The 19,909-nt window shown below is 31.0% G+C and overlaps 2 protein-coding genes across 4 annotated transcripts in view; one reads left to right on the plus strand and one right to left on the minus strand.

The window, feature by feature from the left end:
• Nucleotides 1–19,909, plus strand: part of LOC105319498 (malignant fibrous histiocytoma-amplified sequence 1 homolog) — a 110,306-nt gene that overhangs the window by 55,417 nt on the left and 34,980 nt on the right. The window lies entirely within an intron of this gene.
• The window catches only part of LOC105319503 (uncharacterized), a 46,256-nt gene continuing 44,673 nt past the window's right edge, over nt 18,327–19,909 (minus strand). For 2 of the 3 annotated variants that reach the window (XM_066067947.1, XM_066067946.1), the window contains 3 exons: nt 19,491–19,629; nt 19,341–19,384; nt 18,327–19,253 (listed from right to left, as the gene is read on the minus strand). In XM_066067947.1, the coding sequence (XP_065924019.1) occupies nt 18,658–19,253; nt 19,341–19,384; nt 19,491–19,629 (779 nt within the window). In that variant the 3' untranslated portion in view covers nt 18,327–18,657. The remainder of the gene's footprint in view (nt 19,254–19,340; nt 19,385–19,490; nt 19,630–19,909) is intronic. The other variant, XM_066067945.1, reaches the window with a different exon arrangement.

Here is a 19,909-nt window from a genome sequence, read left to right on the forward strand (position 1 = left end):
TCAGATTTTTAATGTTATTATATCAGCCAACATTTTATCTTGCTAAAGAAAAGAGAACAGGATTTCTTCAAATTCACACAAAATACATTGTGTACATCGTTCTCTCTGTGGATTCCGAAAATCACACCCCATCATATAAATAGTGAAAACATATCTCATACTGATAGCCTTTAGAGGTAAAATGTACCAACGAGATTTCAACAGCATAAACACATTGTTCAATTTTATTCCAGAAAAGTAAAACCAGAGTATGCTGTTACAATCCATTCATGGATAGTATACATCTTTCATTTATCCATAATGATTTATCCAAGTATTGTTTCCAAAAATTGATTTAAAATTTATATCTTTCGTCACATTTTTTTAAAAAAGAATAATTGTACCTCTGTGCTTATTTTCTAGATAAAGTTAGGTCTACTTTACCTGCTACTTAAGACAACGTTTGCATGTATTCAGAAATATTTTGCGCGCTGTTTTCCTATTGTGGAAAACCAACGAAACTGTCGACCGACAGCATTTGATTACTCTCGCACTTCATATCAGAAATATTTTTAAGATTGTCCAATTCAAAGCCCGATAACTCCAACATGCAGGCAAACTAGGAAGAAACTCTGCATCATCGACAAATTGTTCTTTTTGATGATATAAAATACATATATTTACTGACTATTTGGACTTAAGCAAGGTGTCGATACAGTTGGCAAATGTGGTTATATGTACTAAATTTTATAGTCTGTTTCCACTTTTAATTTTTTTAGTAAGTTATTGCTTACAAAATACAATTATGTCATTATAATTATATTCTTTGTTTAGTGAGTAAAATACAATAAAACCTAGTATGAGTGTTATACTGTATATCCGGGTTGTTTTGCGAAAATGGGAAATATTTTAAATTTGCATCAGTTATTTTTTGCGATTTAAAAAGTTTGTTATAGAAAACGATATAGGATAAAATTTCTGCGTATTTAATTATTTGCGATTTAAAAGAGATCACGAAACAACCCAAAATTAGATCATCGCGAAATTTTCCGGATATACTGTAATATATGCATAGAAAAAGACCTTAAAAGAAAACATATATGAGAAAAGATTTATAAAACAGAAATAAAATTATCAAGGAACCGCTTAATGTTATTTTTTTTCTCTTCAAAACATCGATAAATACATTATAAAATTTCCAGAATGAACTGATAAATAAATCTATATCTGCAGCTGTATGGTACAAAAAATCGAAAATTTAAAAGTTTTAAAAACAAATTGTTTTACAAAAGTATGTGTACATTGCTATGAAACGTATACATTATTTGATATTTTAATTTATTCATAATAATATCTTATACATTGGTACGTGATACCTTTATTACACGAAAAAAGCGATGAGATGATTTCATTTTTATAATATATATTCTCTTTATGCATGTTCTCGATGATTTGAGAAACTTGATAAAACACAAATAAAAATTAACCTTTTTTACATACATTGATTACCTTTCATGAACATATATATGTCAAGAATTTACTTATACAACTATTATAAACACATTTTATAACAAATCGCAAATAGTTTGCCAATACTTTTCATACTCAGCAAATTTACAATTCTTCAACAACAGTAGTTTCTCAATATGTATTCTATCAGTGACTGTTTGTTTTAACATAAGTGTCGAGAGTTTGGGACATTCTTATACTTACTGGCAAAAATAAATTGTTTTACTGTAAGAATCAATATGTTTTGAAGTCTATACATATTTCTGTTTTTAAATTTACCAAAAAGTATAGTTTTTTTTATCAAATGTCATTAAAAAATTAAACTTGCTTCTTAACCATTCTTCAAAGTAGAGCCATATTTCTTTGACATGAAAACAGTCCACAAATAAATGTTCTATAGTTTCTATATCTTGATTACAGAAAGAGCAGGCTGGCGAATCAATTATATTGAGTTTGAAAAGGTACTCATTTGTTGGCAAAATTCTTTGTAAAATCTGGAATTGCAACCATTGAAATTTGGATTCTTTCGAGGTTTTAAATGGGAGTTCAAAAATATTATTCCATTCTATTTCTGTATAAGCAAATCCACTTTCTGTCCACTTCTTTACTGAACGAATTGATTCTTTTTTGTTATCGATGAGTACATAATACATATCCTTACATCCTTTGCTTTGTTTATAAAAAATACTGAGAGAATTTGGAATAAATGTTCCATATTCTACCTTATTATTATTTAAGGCTTTTAATCTTTCAAAAACTGCTCCTTTCAAACTCCTATATTCCAGAAAATTGGTCTTAACATTTGAGTTTTCAAGAGTTTCAAGGCTTACAAAATTGCCTTCTTCTGTCATCAAATCTTTAATAAATTTATAACCACAGTTGAATTAATTCTTAATAAAAATTGATGAGTTATTAATTTTAATATTAGGATTAAACCATATATGTTCATTAAGTACTTTTATGTCATTTTGGCTATAGGACATAACAATTTTAACCCAATCTAATAAAACTTCTTTCCAAAACTTGTTACTTGTCTTATTGCTAATATTGGTAATAAAGTCTGAACCTTTTTTCCATAGGGTTTCTTTTTTTAATCCTAATTCTGATTCAAAAAGTTTTACCCACTTTGTATTAGAGTGGATAAGTCTTCTTATCCATGTAGATTTCAATGCACAAACAAATTCCATATAGTCTATCATTTTTAATCCCCCATATCTGTAATCTTGAATTATAATGTTTTTCTTTACCTTATGGACCTTGCCTCCCCATAAAAAAATGTAAATTTCTTTCTCAAACTGTTGAAGGTATTCTACACTAGGTTTTGGTATAGTTAGGATTAAGTGGTTAAGTTTTGGTATTATCAGAGTTTTAATCACAGTCAATCTTCCAACTGTTGTAAGATTTCTTAATTTCCATTGCTTTATCAAACGGGTTACTTCCAAAAATTTTGATGGGTAATTTAGTTCTACCATTTCATTCAAATTAACAGAAAATTTAACACCGAGTAGATCAAAAGTGGGATTATTCCAGTTAAGCTTCCATCGCGAGTGGTTAAAAACTTCTTTTGAAATTTTTTTTACTTCCGATCCATACCATTTTAGTTTTGGAGAATTTAATTTTTAGACCAGATATGCATGCAAAATAATCAAGTTCTCTTAAAATACCATCCATGGACTGAGGTGATCCATCTAATATTATTGAAGTGTCATCAGCATATTGCGAAAGTTTGTATTCTACACCATCAATTTCAATTCCACGAATTTCTTTTTTATTTCGAATCAAAATCCCTAGAACCTCAGCACATAGCAGAAAAAGATATGGGGAAATTGGGTCACCCTGTCTACATCCTCTTTGAGGAAAAAAATAATCAGAGGCAATTCCATTTTGTATAACACAAGATTTAATATCACTATAAAAAGTTTGGATCCAGTTTTTGATTGAAATCCCAAAATTAAAGAAGTCCAGTGTTTGGTATATAAATTTCCAAGAGATAGTATCAAAAGCTTTTTCAAAATCAATTAACATTAGAAGGCTGGGGATCTGATTTTGTTCAGTATATTGCATTATATCATATATCATTCTAACATTTTCTCCAATAAATCTACCTTTTAAAAACCCAGTTTGGTCTTCATTAATTAATTTATATAATACAGTTTTTATTCTATTAGCAATGCAACCTGAAGCAATTTTATATAATACATTAAGAAGGCTAATTGGGCACATAATTTTTACAACAGCAAATTGAAAGAATTAATCTTCTCAGTGTATAAAATCTTAAAAAAAATGAATGTAGAACAAGAAAAGCATCAGGTGTTTAAACAGCAGAGGTAAAAGAAGGAATTCATTCAATAGTGATCCTGTTCTCATCTCTTATATGGACATTTTGATTTTCAAATCTGCTATTATCAGTGGATCCGCTGAAAAATCACATCCCTGAGTCATACGTCGAGGATATACATGTGTCATTACAATTGACTTTGTAAGCTATACTTACGGTTTTCTCCGTCTCTTGAATATCATTTTATGAAAACACCTGGCGTTCGCAATAATTTTTTCTGTGGTTTCCTTTCCTCGCAATTAGTTATAGGTTTTTCAATACATGGTCCACTGCACTAACAATGTTTGAAATTGTAAAAGCGGCCCTGCAGCACGGGTATAACGTTACCAGTAGCTGTCAAATACGTTTCTACTTACTACATGTAAATTGTTTTAAACCGTGACTGAATTTACAGCTGCAGATAATTGATAGAAACACAAATACACTGAATCGCAACAGAAGTGATCTCCAATTTCGCTGACTTTTTTCAATACATCATCATTATAAATTGAAGAAATCGGATACATTTGTACAAAACAAATCATAAATTCCAGTCACACATTCTCTATTTCAACTGCATCCTACCCGCCACGAACTACCTTTTTTTTTTTACATGAATAACAAATATATAAAGTGACCATTTTTTGCGTACGCTTGTTTCTTGTCACAGTGTGCATTTATTGGAATGTTAAAAATTAAAACGTTTTTGTCGAACTAATACTGCATATGTGTTAACGCAAAGGCGCATTGAACCATCCAATATCTGACAGATTGGCAGTTCTCGGATTTTGAATCATTAAATACTATTGATTTATTTGCGTAGGTGTATTGTAGAAACACTTACCAGTTGTAATTAAGCATCCTATGACTCTGTCACATGGTTCACAGCCACATTTCTCTTAGCATAATCTGCCGTAAAAAAAATAGGAAGACAGTTATCCCTACAATCTATCCCATGAGTTCCCGGCCAACATTCTTGCCAATGAATAATGCAAAACATTTAATATTTCGTTTTTCGGGTATAAATTAAAAAAAGTGATAACAAAAACAACAAAAAACAGATTATCTACACAAGAGTTCCCAACGCGTCGATAGTTTTCACAACATTCCAAGCGGCTTCTAAAAACATGACGTTAATGTTGCTTTACTTTTGTTATAAAATACACAATCTATGAAAAATGTATTAATTAACATTTACATACAGTTTTCATACCCATTTGACACATTTGAACATACTCCAATCAGCTCTGTGTATGCATGAACTTTATTTACAAATGTAATGAAGTAATATTTGAATATCACAGACATCTTGTATAACAGAAAATCTATTTATTTTTGACGAATGTTTCAGTTTATTCACGTAAATATTAAGACGGAAACACTCTATAGTTGTTGACAAAGTCAATCATAGGGCAAATTATTATTATGATATATACTTGAGCTTTTTAACTTGAACCTAGTTTGCATAAGTGTTTTTCATATATGATATAATTTTTAACATAAAATAAAAAAAATAATCCGTTATAATGCATTAATGTAATTACAATTAGGTCTTAAAAGAATTAAGTGTTTATAAATACAATAAAACATTTTTTGAAAAACCGATTTCTAATGCATTTTACTTGGAGATAATTGGTATAAAATCATCATGATGCAGCGATCCATCCAAGATAATACCAGACTTACCGGGTCCATAAGGGTAAAAAAAATATATGTATAAAAGGAGCCTTTGATATTCTCACTTCCGTTTTTAGGCGGAGAAACGACGCTGATCACATGACTTTTGTTTCTCACATGACAGTTTTTATTGAATATATAGTAGTAAGTAATAAACATTGTGGACGTCAAGTTGTTTGAATCGTTTGTATAATATATTGATATGTTAAAGAAGACCTCTCCATTTTGATTTATGCCCAAAGAAAGGCAAAAAGTCTTAATGGTTGCTATTCGGATACATGCTCATAGAGATCCAAAAGGTGTGTGTCGATTGATTACTTTAGAGCGATTGGACGCATTGTCAAAAAGTCCTTTAAGAATGTGAACTAAAACTGTTTATAATGTAGTTGTGCTGTTTATAGTTTCTTTAGTAGTTTGAATAGTAGCTCTAGATTTTGTTTTCTTTGTTTTCCCCACGTAATGTATTTCTTTTGTCATGAAGAAGGGACTGGTTGTCCCGAAAATTTGACAATATCTATTGTTCGTGTCGTTAGTCATTTTTAGTGCTTTATATATTCAGTTTACTGGCTTAGTATCTATATATTAGATCCGACACTTTGAAGATGCTTAATGTTGTTGATTCTATTCAGTGCTTTATTGCGTGGACCCTGAGGTCCACGCAGAAAATATATAAGCGAGGTTAAACCGGATGCTATGGGGAAAATTCAGCCTGCGCATGAGCTAGCCTGGTTCCTGTGCGTAGTGGGTAGCTCAGGGAACCAGGCTAGCACACGTTTATCTGAATCGGGATCGGGATTCCGTGCCATATGCACACATAAGTTCAAAGGCGCTGTAATTGTAAAGTTGTCGGTAAACAGTACAGAAACAAAGTATTCCTTTTGAAGAAAGATTGGCATGTGATATGAACTATCAATATTATGAGATAAGTTAATGTTATGCCGAAACTACAACATGCATCAAATAGCATAATTTGCAATGTTTTGTTGTTTTCCGAATACACATGTAACTTAACTTTACTTTTATAGTAGGCGAAGCTAGAGAACTTCCCGATTAAATTTTTTTAAGCATTTAAGTATGATTGAATAATTATGTCACTGTATAAAAGTTTAAATCTCAAGAAAAATGCATCAAAATATGAAATTTTTAATTTACACAAAGCTGTCACTGCATTGTTAACAAAGTAGTGCTAATCGTAATGTGTGCGCAAATAGTAGAATTCACCGAATGCCTGATACTATACATGCAATCTTCATTCATAGATAGATCATAATTATTTTAGAAGTATGAACCCTTAAAATTCTGAGATAAAAAGTCAGGGCTATACATACATGTACATGTATACGTAATACAACGTACACATTTAGTGGTAAAAGGCAGAGGGCTAGAGTCGGTGGAATCTCTGATAATCTTAAGGCTTTCACGTTTTTGTTGGAAACACATGCAAATGGTCCACGTATTGTAGTCCTTTTTTAAAGGACAGCAACTTGTTTATATATATATAATAAAAAAAATAAAAAAGAAAATGCACAGTTCCAAAATTTCCATTTACTAGCGCTTCCTGGATTTTACATTGATAGTCTGAAAACTACAAAACAGAAAACCTGTTAAACATAATTTAAGCGTCAAACAGAAGAAAGCTCTGCAAAACTTACAAAATGAAGATGAAAGCATTCTCAAGGAAGCTGATAAAGGATGAGCAATTGTGTGTATGGACAAAACTTTTTATAAAACCCTTGTTCTTAAAGATCTAAGTGACGATAACTTTTATGTAAAATTACCAGAAAATCCCGACAAGAATATCATGAGAGATTTGAAACGCCTATTAATAAAATATGAACATTTATTGAAAGATACGGAACTGGATTATCTTACAAATCTTACAAAATGAAAACTAGCAAAATTGATGACACTCTTAGAATACATAAATCTAATAATATTAAAACCGCTATTAAAGATCAGTATCAAGCATCTATTACTACTACTGAACCCTTGGATCTGAAACTTCGACCAATTGTTGCGGGCCCAGCATGCCCAATACATAGACTGAGCAACTTTAATTTGTAGACATTTTACTAAAGATTAAATGTGAAAAAGTCCCTACAATGTAGTTACATTCGGGTAACCTGGATTTCCTCAACAAAATTCCTAAAGCAACAGACACAAAATCTATTCTAGTAGCATTTGATGTTTCTAGTTTATATACATATATTACACATGATTTTGGATTGCAAGCTATAAAGTTTTGGATAGAAAAACACCGAGAGCTTATTCCGAGAGACTTTTCACCAGACTTAATTTTAGATTCAATAAAGTTTTTTTGGAAAACAACACATTTCATTTTGATGGAGATTTTTACAAACAAATCAAGGGAACTGCATTGGGACAAAAATGGCGCCTACCTACAGTATTTTAGTAATGGGATATTTTGAAATATATACTGTATTCTATTGTGTCTGACACTTTGCATGCATCTAGTTGTGTTAAACATTATCTGCATTGTTGAAATACTCAGTAATGTAACCATGTATTAGATTTATATTCAAAGTTTTTTCCATTTAATTCTTTTTTATTGTACCACACCACGTTTAATTGTGAAATTAATTTACATAGATATATGCAAATGATTATTGCAGCTTTTGTTTGTATAAGTAGACCTAGTATTTTGTAAAAAAAAAATATATATCTTGTAAAAACGATAATCATCATTTTGTTATAGATATTGTAATTACAAAATGTTAATGTTGTATTTTTTGATTTGATAGCTTATCTATTATTGTTTTGTCTTTACTAAAACATATCCAATGATATCATTTCTCATATTAAAAAAACCGAATGAATTATAATTAATGGATGTGTTGAAGGGTTTAATGTAATGTTTAATATATGAGGGATAAATTTTGTCCTATCGTAATACCTGGTATAAGTTTAAAACACTGTTGTATCATAAACTTATTCTGTATTACCTTTATTTTAAGATGACGTGCCACTTAAGTTAGGAGAAATTCGAGCACGAAGAAAAGGCGCTATGGCAAAAGGAATGACTCTTCAGCAGATGCTTCACGAAAAAGAATTAGATAAACCAAACTATGGTCGCGAACGACGCAGAAACGTAGGAATAATTCAGACACCTGATATGTCTAGTCTTCTGCCGATCCCAACCATAAATGTAGGGTCCGGAGAAGAATCAGAAACTGTTGAGGCAGACGATGCGACAGAGGAAAATATGGAGAATATTCGTACACTTTTTCTCTTGAATTTTCCTGTCAATGATGACGAGCAAATGTCAGCAACGGAAACATGTGACCAGAGTGAAAGCAACGAAGTTGTTGATTGAAATCGACAGCGGACAATATGATAACTACAATCACTTAAAGTTCTTTCATCAAAGTATGACATTCAAAGAGTTTTGAGAGCCTTGTTATGTCAATTTATTGTAATAACTATGGATAAGTGAGGAAGTTTTCACTTTGTAGAATTTATTATTTGTTTTGATATGAAATTAAAGAGAGTCATTGCTTTCTATGGTTTTGCACAGAATTTTACAATTAAAAAAAATATGGTGCATGTAAGTTTTAACAACGCAATAATGTTTATGTTTTGTTTCCATTAATTCATGTTTGGAAATGTAATATGTTATTTGTTAGATTTTAGTATCATATGTTACAAAGGAATTGTTTATGTTGCACCAGCTGTTAAAATTTCGCTATCAGACTTCATTTTTCTATCATCATATAGCTTTTTTTATTTATTCATTGATTCTTTAAATGTTGTAAGGATGGTGATGGCTCATTCTTAGTAGCTCAAAACTATATAAGTACATATGTTGTTTTATTGTATCAGTTATGTATATATCGTTACATTGATAAAATTTGAAAATTAAAACGTTCCATAGATCAAAATAAACATTTTCTTTTATGATCAACTATTTTAATGATATCAACAAAAGCACAAACAAATCTTAGTTTGTGAAACATAACAAATGTCTTTCAATACAGTAAACGATGTCTTTACAAAGTATAAACAATTGCTATCATGTTTTGGAAAATGGTGATATTTAGATGAAGTACAGTATTGAGAGATGCATTTTTTTGTCGATGAAAAAATAGGTACTATTATACAAAGGACTATGTCCGGTATGGTCAAATATCTGCCCCCGATTTCAACCAATTTTTTAAATAGTATCGTATAAAAATCAAATCTTTACAAATCATTGTATAGAGGATGCCTATAACTTTAATCTTAATTTTAGTCTTCATTGCTTGTTTGCTGTTTATCTATGACGTTATCTAAATGACCTAATTCCCGCAAATTTGCAAACAAATGAAAATATTCATATTTTTGCTCTATATTTTGCATTCGGAAGTATAGTGCGCAGGTCTGCTCAAGTGCGATTTTAACATATATTTTTCTTCAGATAGTTATACACATTAAGATAGGTAAAGTTAGCTACTAGTAACTGGCTACTAGTAACTGGCTACGAGAAGTAAAAAAAGCTAGCTACTAGTAACTGGCTACGAGATTAAATAAAAGTTAGCTACTAGTAACTGGCTACGAGAAGTAAGAAAAGCTAGCTACTAGTAAATGGCTACGAGATTAAAGAAACTTGGCTTCTAGATACTTCTTACCGTCCATGGGAGAACACATACCAAGGATTTCTATTTTTGTTCTTAAGATGTACATTGCACTATATCACTGTCAATTGTCAATATATCTCAAGTAGCTGTATATATAGACTGAAGATATATGCCTGACTTGCTAATATCAACATTCTGCCGAGTCATCCACATAATATTACAACACAATTACTCAGATATCTCTCTTGATGTAGTCAGCTACTTGTGCATTTCGTTACAAATATCTTTATTTTTGGCAGTTTTGTCAATATATCTCAAGTAGCTGAATATATAGATTAAAGATATATGCCAGACATGCTAATATCAACATTTTGTCAAGTCATCCACATAATATTACGACACAATTACTCAGATATCTCAATTTATGTAGTCAGCTACTTGTGCGTTTCGTTACAAATATCTTTATTTTTTGCTGGTTTTGTCAATATATCTCAAGTAGCTGAATATATAGATTGAAGATATGTGTCAAAAATGCTAATATCAACATTCTGTTAAGTCATCCACATAATATTACGACACAATTACTCAGATATCTCTCTTTATGTAATCAGCTACTTGTGCATTTCGTTACAAATAACATTCTTTATTGGCAGTTTTGTCAATATATCTCAAGTAGCTGAATATAAAGATTGAAGATATATGTCAGACATGCTAATATCAAAATTTTTTCAATTCATCCACATAATATTACGACACAATAACTCAGATATCTCTCTTGATGTAGTCAGCTACTTGTGCATTTTGTTACAAATATCTTTATTTTTTGCTGTTTTGTCTATATCTCTCAAGTAGCTGTATATATAGATTGTAGATATATGCCAGACATGCTAATATAAACATTATGTCAAGTCATCCACGTTATATAATCACACAATTACTCAGATATCTCTCTTTATGTAGTCAGCTACTAGTGTGTTCCGTTACAAATATCTTTATTTTTTGGCGGTTTTGTCAATATACCTCAAGTAGCTGAATATATAGATTGAAGATATATGTCAGACATGCTAATATCAACATTCTGTCAAGTCATCCACATAATATTACGACACAATTACTCAGATATCTCTCTTGATGTAGTCAGCTACTTGTGCATTTTGTTACAAATATCTTTATTTTTTGCTGTTTTGTCTATATATCTCAAGTAGCTGAATATATAGGTTGCAGATATATGCCAGTCTTGCTATATCAACATTTCTTCAAGTCATCCACATAATATTACGACACAATTACTCAGATATCTCAATTTATGTAGTCAGCTACTTTTGCATTTTGTTACAAATATCTTTATTTTTTGCTGTTTTGTCTATATCTCTCAAGTAGCTGTATATATAGATTGTAGATATATGCCAGACATGCTAATATCAACATTCTGTCAAGTCATCCACATAATAGAATCACACAATTACTCAGATATCTCAATTTATGTAGTCAGCTACTTGTGCATTATGTTTGAAATATCATTCTTTTTTGGCGGTTTTGTCGATATATTTCAAGTAGCTGAATATATAGATTGAAGATATATGCCAGTTTTGCTAATATAAACATTATGTCAAGTCATCCACGTAATATAATCACACAATTACTCAGATATCTCTCTTTATGTAGTCAGCTACTTGTGCATTTTGTCTCAAATATCATTCTTTTTTGGCGGTATTGTCGATATATTTCAAGTAGCTGAATATATAGGTTGCAGATATATGCCAGTCTTGCTAATATCAACATTTCTTCAAGTCATCCACAGAATATTACAACACAATTACTCAGATATCTCTCTTGATGTAGTCAGCTACTTGTGCATTTCGTTACAAATATCATTCTTTTTTTGCAGTTTTGTCAACATATCTCAAGTAGCTGAATATATAGATGTAAGATATATGCCAGTCTTGCTAAAATCAACACTCTGTCAAGTCATCCACATAATATTACGACACAATTACTCAGATATCTCTCTTTATGTAGTCAGCTACTTGTGCGTTTCGTTACAAATATCTTTATTTTTTGGCTGTTTTGTCAATATACCTCAAGTAGCTGAATATATAGATTGAAGATATATGTCAGACATGCTAATATCAACATTCTGTTAAGTCATCCACATAATATTACGACACAATTACTCAGATATCTCTCTTGATGTAGTCAGCTACTTGTGCATTTTGTTACAAATATCTTTATTTTTTGCTGTTTTGTCTATATCTCTCAAGTAGCTGAATATATAGATTGTAGATATATGCCAGACATGCTAATATAAACATTCTGTCAAGTCATCCACATAATATTATCACACAATTACTCAGATATCTCTCTTTATGTAGTCAGCTACTTGTGCATTTTGTTTCAAATATCATTCTTTTTTGGCGGTTTTGTCGATATATTTCAAGTAGCTGAATATATAGGTTGCAGATATATGCCAGTCTTGCTAATATCAACATTCTGTCAAGTCATCTACATAATATTTTCACACAATTACTCAGATATCTCTCTTGATGTAGTCAGCTACTTGTGCATTTCGTTACAAATATCTTTATTTTTTGGCGGTTTTGTCAACATATCTCAAGTAGCTGAATATATAGATTGAAGATATATGCCAGACATGCTAATATCAACATTCTGTCAAGTCATCCACATAATATTACAACACAATTACTCAGATATCTCTCTTTATGTAGTCAGCTACTTGTGCATGTTGTTACAAATATCTTTATTTTTTGCTGTTTTTTCTATATATCTCAAGTAGCTGTATATATAGATTGAAGATATATGCCAGTCTTGCTAATATAAACATTCTGTCAAGTCATCCACATAATATGATCACACAATTACTCAGATATCTCTCTTTATGTTGTCAGCTACTTGTGCATTTCGTTACAAATATCTTTAGTTTTTTGCTGTTTTTTCAGTATATCTCAAGTAGCTGAATATATAGATTGGAGATATATGCCAGTCTTGCTAAAATCAACATTTTGTCAAGTCATCCACATAATATTACGACACAATTACTCAGATATCTCTCTTTATGTAGTCAGCTACTTGTGCATTTCGTTACAAACATCTTCATTTTTTTGGCGGTTTTGTCAATATACCTCAAGTAGCTGAATATATAGATTGAAGATATATGTCAGACATGCTAATATCAACATTCTGGTAAGTCATCCACATAATATTACGACACAATTACTCAGATATCTCTCTTGATGTAGTCAGCTACTTGTGCATTTTGTTACAAATATCTTCATTTTTTGCTGTTTTGTCTATATCTCTCAAGTAGCTGTATATATAGATTGTAGATATATGCCAGACATGCTAATATAAACATTATGTCAAGTCATCCACGTAATATAATCACACAATTACTCAGATATTTCTCTTTATGTAGTCAGCTACTTGTGCATTTTGTCTCAAATATCATTCTTTTTTGGCGGTTTTGTCGATATATTTCAAGTAGCTGAATATATAGGTTGCAGATATATGCCAGTCTTGCTAATATCAACATTTCTTCAAGTCATCCACATAATATTACAACACAATTACTCAGATATCTCTCTTGATGTAGTCAGCTACTTGTGCATTTCGTTATAAATATCTTTATTTTTGGCAGTTTTGTCAACATATCTCAAGTAGCTGAATATATAGATTGAAGATATATGTCAGACATGCTAATATCAACATTCTGTCAAGTCATCCACATAATGTGATCACACAATTACTCAGATATCTCTCTTTATGTAGTCAGCTACTAGTGTGTTCTGTTACAAATATCTTTATTTTTTGGCGGTTTTGTCAATATACCTCAAGTAGCTGAATATATAGATTAAAGATATATGTCAGACATGCTAATATCAACTTTCTGTCAAGTCATCCACATAATATTATGACACAATTACTCAGATATCTCTCTTGATGTAGTCAGCTACTTGTGCATTTTGTTACAAATATCTTTATTTTTTGCTGTTTTGTCTATATATCTCAAGTAGCTGTATATATAGATTGTAGATATATGCCAGACATGCTAATATAAACAATATGTCAAGTCATCCACGTAATATTATCACACAATTACTCAGATATCTCTCTTTATGTAGTCAGCTACTTGTGCATTATGTTTCAAATATCATTCTTTTTGGCGGTTTTGTCGATATATTTCAAGTAGCTGAATATATAGGTTGCAGATATATGCCAGTCTTGCTATATCAACATTTCTTCAAGTCATCCACATAATATTACGACACAATTACTCAGATATCTCAATTTATGTAGTCAGCTACTTTTGCATTTTGTTACAAATATCTTTATTTTTTGCTGCTTTGTCTATATCTCTCAAGTAGCTGTATATATAGATTGTAGATATATGCCAGACATGCTAATATCAACATTCTGTCAAGTCATCCACATAATAGAATCACACAATTACTCAGATATCTCTCTTTATGTAGTCAGCTACTTGTGCATTATGTTTCAAATATCATTCTTTTTTGGCAGTTTTGTCGATATATTTCAAGTAGCTGAATATATAGATTGAAGATATATGCCAGTTTTGCTAATATAAACATTCTGTCAAGTCATCCTCATAATATGATCACACAATTACTCAGATATCTCTCTTTATGCTGTCAGGTACCTGTGCATTTTGTTTCAAATATCATTTTTTTGGCGGTTTTGTCAATATATCTCAAGTAACTGAATATATAGATTGAAGATATGTGCCAGACATGCTAATATAAACTTTCTGTCAAGTCATCCACATAATAGAATCACACAATTACTCAGATATCTCTCTTTATGTAGTCAGCTACTTGTGCATTATGTTTCAAATATCATTCTTTTTTGGCGGTTTTGTCGATATATTTCAAGTAGCTGAATATATAGATTGAAGATATATGCCAGTTTTGCTAATATAAACATTCTGTCAAGTCATCCACATAATATGATCACACAATTACTCAGATATCTCTCTTTATGCTGTCAGGTACCTGTGCATTTCGTTACAAATATCATTTTTTTTTTGGCGGTTTTGTCAATATATCTCAAGTAGCTGAATATATAGATTGAAGATATGTGCCAGACATGCTAATATAAACTTTCTGTCAAGTCATCCACATAATATAATCACACAATTACTCAGATATCTCTCTTTGTTGATATTAGCATGTCTGGCATATATCTTACATCTATATATTTAGCTACTTGAGATATATTGATAAAACCGCAAAAATATGAAGATATTTGTAACAAAATGCACAAGTAGCTGACTACATCAAGAGAGATATCTGAGTAATTGTGTGGTAATATTATGTGGATGACTTGACAGAATGTTGATATTAGCATGTCTGGCATATATCTTACATCTATATATTCAGCTACTTGAGATATATTCACAAAACCGCCAAGAAATGAAAATATTTGTAACGAAATGCACAAGTAGCTGACTACATAAAGAGAGATATCTGAGTAATTGTGTCGTAATATTATGTGGATGACTTGACAGAATGTTAATATTAGCATGTCTGGCATATATCTTACATCTATATATTTAGCTACTTGAGATATATTGACAAAACTGCCAAAAAATGAAGATATTTATAACGAAATGCACAAGTAGCTGACTACAAAAAGAGAGATATCTGAGTAATTGTGTGATCATATTATGTGGATGACTTGACAGAATGTTGATATTAGCATGTCTGACATATATCTTCAATCTATATATTCAGCTACTTGAGATATATTGATAAAACCGCAAAAAAATGAAGATATTTGTAACGAAATGCACAAGTAGCTGACTACATAAAGAGAGATATCTGAGTAATTGTGTCGTAATATTATGTTGATGACTTGACAGAATGTTGATATTAGCATGTCTGGCATATATCTTACATCTATATATTCAGCTACTTGAGATATATTGATAAAACCGCAAAAAAAATGAAGATATTTGTAACGAAATGCACAAGTAGCTGACTACATAAAGAGAGATATCTGAGTAATTGTGTCGTAATATTATGTGGATGACTTGACAGAATGTTAATATTAGCATGTCTGGCATATATCGTACATCTCTATATTTAGCTACTTGAGATATATTGACAAAACTGCCAAAAAATGATGATATTTATAACGAAATGCACAAGTAGCTGACTACATAAAGAGAGATATCTGAGTAATTGTGTCGTAATATTATGTGGATGACTTGACAGAATGTTAATATTAGCATGTCTAGCATATATCGTACATCTCTCTATTTAGCTACTTGAGATATATTGACAAAACTGCCAAAAAATGATGATAATTATAACGAAATGCACAAGTAGCTGACTACATAAAGAGAGATATCTGAGTAATTGTGTCGTAATATTATGTGGATGACTTGACAGAATGTTAATATTAGCATGTCTGGCATATATCTTACATCTATATATTTAGCTACTTGAGATATATTGACAAAACTGCCAAAAAATGAAGATATTTATAACGAAATGCACAAGTAGCTGACTACAAAAAGAGAGATATCTGAGTAATTGTGTGATCATATTATGTGGATGACTTGACAGAATGTTGATATTAGCATGTCTGGCATATATCTTCAATCTATATATTCAGCTACTTGAGATATATTGATAAAACCGCAAAAAAATGAAGATATTTGTAACGAAATGCACAAGTAGCTGACTACATAAAGAGAGATATCTGAGTAATTGTGTCGTAATATTATGTGGATGACTTGACAGAATGTTGATATTAGCATGTCTGGCATATATCTTCAATCTATATATTCAGCTACTTGAGATATATTGATAAAACCGCAAAAAAATGAAGATATTTGTAACGAAATGCACAATTAGCTGACTACATAAAGAGAGATATCTGAGTAATTGTGTCGTAATATTATGTGGATGACTTGACAGAATGTTAATATTAGCATGTCTGGCATATATCGTACATCTCTATATTTAGCTACTTGAGATATATTGACAAAACTGCCAAAAAATGAAGATATTTATAACGAAATGCACAAGTAGCTGACTACATAAAGAGAGATATCTGAGTAATTGTGTGATCATATTATGTGGATGACTTGACAGAATGTTGATATTAGCATGTCTGACATATATCTTCAATCTATATATTCAGCTACTTGAGATATATTGATAAAACCGCAAAAAAATGAAGATATTTGTAACGAAATGCACAAGTAGCTGACTACATAAAGAGAGATATCTGAGTAATTGTGTCGTAATATTATGTGGATGACTTGACAGAATGTTGATATTAGCAAGACTGGCATATATCTTCAATCTATATATTCAGCTACTTGAGATATATTGATAAAACCGCAAAAAAATGAAGATATTTGTAACGAAATGCACAAGTAGCTGACTACATAAAGAGAGATATCTGAGTAATTGTGTCATAATATTATGTGGATGACTTGACAGAATGTTGATATTAGCATGTCTGGCATATATCTTCAATCTATATATACAGCTACTTGAGATATATTGAAAAAACAGCCAAAAAATAAAGATATTTGTAACGAAACGCACAAGTAGCTGACTACATAAAGAGAGATATCTGAGTATTTGTGTGGTAATATTATGTGGATGACTCGGCAGAATGTTGATATTAGCAAGTCAGGCATATATCTTCAGTCTATATATACAGCTACTTGAGATATATTGACAATTGACAGTGATATAGTGCAATGTACATCTTAAGAACAAAAATAGAAATCCTTGGTATGTGTTCTCCCATGGACAGTAAGAAGTATCTAGAAGCCAAGTTTCTTTAATCTCGTAGCCAGTTACTAGTAGCTAGCTTTTCTTACTTCTCGTAGCCAGTTACTAGTAGCCAGTTACTAGTAGCTAACTTTTATTTAATCTCGTAGCCAGTTACTAGTAGCTAGCTTTTCTTACTTCTCGTAGCCAGTTACTAGTAGCCAGTTACTAGTAGCTAACTTTACCTATCTTACACATTATGCCTAAAAATGGTACTTGAGCAAGTCTGCGCTCGATGTTTCCCAGTCGAAAAACCATCGGAAAACACCCATATTTTGCTACAAAACAACAATTTATCAAAATAATGCAATCTTCATGACGTCATTTCTACATTATGACGTCACTGTGGTGATAACCTTTAACACCCTTTTTTCCAATATGATTTTAACTATCTTTCACTTTATTTTTAAAGCTCTTTTTAAAACTTTGATTTTGGGGGGGGGGGGGGGAGGGACAAAAAATGAATAAAACCGCACATAGTCCTTTGCATTAACTAACCATGTTTTTCACATATTTGATCTTTGAGAAAAATATAAATGAATCACGAGTCAATCTAACATTTTTTTCACACATTCATTAACTTAATGCGCATACGCGTACAAGTCTGATATAATGCCTATGAATAGCATCATAGGACATGCTTAAAAACATGTGATGTTCTCATAAACAGTAAATAATTATTAATTGTTATGCACATAACATATGTCATTTCACAGAAAAATTGATATCAATATCAATTCACAATAAGGAAATAACGCGCGAAGTATATATATCAGAACAGTTCTGTTGATTTTGTAAAGCTATACCTAAGCTTTTTCCTATCTCTAGTGCTTCCCTTTTTGAATTCATCCAGTACCCGCAATAATTCCTTTTGATGTTTCCTTTTCTCTCGATGGATTGAAGGTTTTGATTCATGCTTCTCTGTTTTAACAATGTTTGAAACTGAGGACACCACCTGAGATATATCCTCTTTTACGTTTGTCATGTTTTGTATTTCCAAAGGAGTTGACCTGTTATTCGGGATTTGCATATGATCATTTTTATCCGACACAAGGTTTGAAACTGAGGACGCCTCGTGTACGTTTGTATGTTTTTGTATTTCCAAAGGAGTTGAACTTTTATTCTGGATTTGCATGTGGTCATTTTTATCCGACACTGTAAGTTTTAGAATGTTGTAAGCTCCATCAATAGAGTCGTCACATCCATAAGCATTTCGTGAGGTTGTTTCTGTCATGTTGTTTGAAACTGTAGTGTGACATTTGTCGTAGCTTGTCTCTGTGTCATATGTTTGAGATGAATCAATTGTCCTCGGCGTTTTCGATATACTATATCTACTATTTTCTAAAGGAGCCATTTCATTTTTGGAACCTGTTAAACACAGAATAGCTGATAATTATTTCAACATTCTTAAATACAATAATTCTTTTGAGGTGATTATTAGAAATGTTTTGCTACCAGATTCATCCAGATCAGAATGTATTTTAGTCAGCATCCGTTGTCTGCAAACAAAAATTTATGAACCAATTGAAATTTTTTTAAGTAGAAATATCAATCATTATTCATTTTCAAAATAAACAAAATTAAGAAAATGACATTTACGTTTACCTTCGTATACAGAAGATTCTTAGACAAAAAATGAAACAGGTTACGATACAAGATGTCAAAACGGACAATGTAGGCCATAATGCAGAATTCGTTGGACTTTCGTCTTTCTCTGGACTAGGCGTCGTCGAACTAGTGTTATCTATCAGATTTTAAAATCACATGCATATGTTTTCGTTAAACATCGCGATCGGTTATCTTTTTTAAACTCTTCAAAAAATAACAAAATAAGATCTTTCAAGCCCCCGTATTTGTTATGTAACAACAACATTTGATATACGGGGCGCGATAGATCTAATCATAATTGGATTAATTCTAAGAAATTTCTTTCTAGTGTTATTTAAAAAAAACCCCACACACAAGTACACAAGAAATGAAGTTTTAAAAATTGACCTTTAATTCAACTCTCTGCAATTTAGGCA

The sequence above is a fragment of the Magallana gigas genome, chromosome 8, assembly GCF_963853765.1.
Source record: "Magallana gigas chromosome 8, xbMagGiga1.1, whole genome shotgun sequence".
Taxonomy (NCBI): domain Eukaryota; kingdom Metazoa; phylum Mollusca; class Bivalvia; order Ostreida; family Ostreidae; genus Magallana; species Magallana gigas.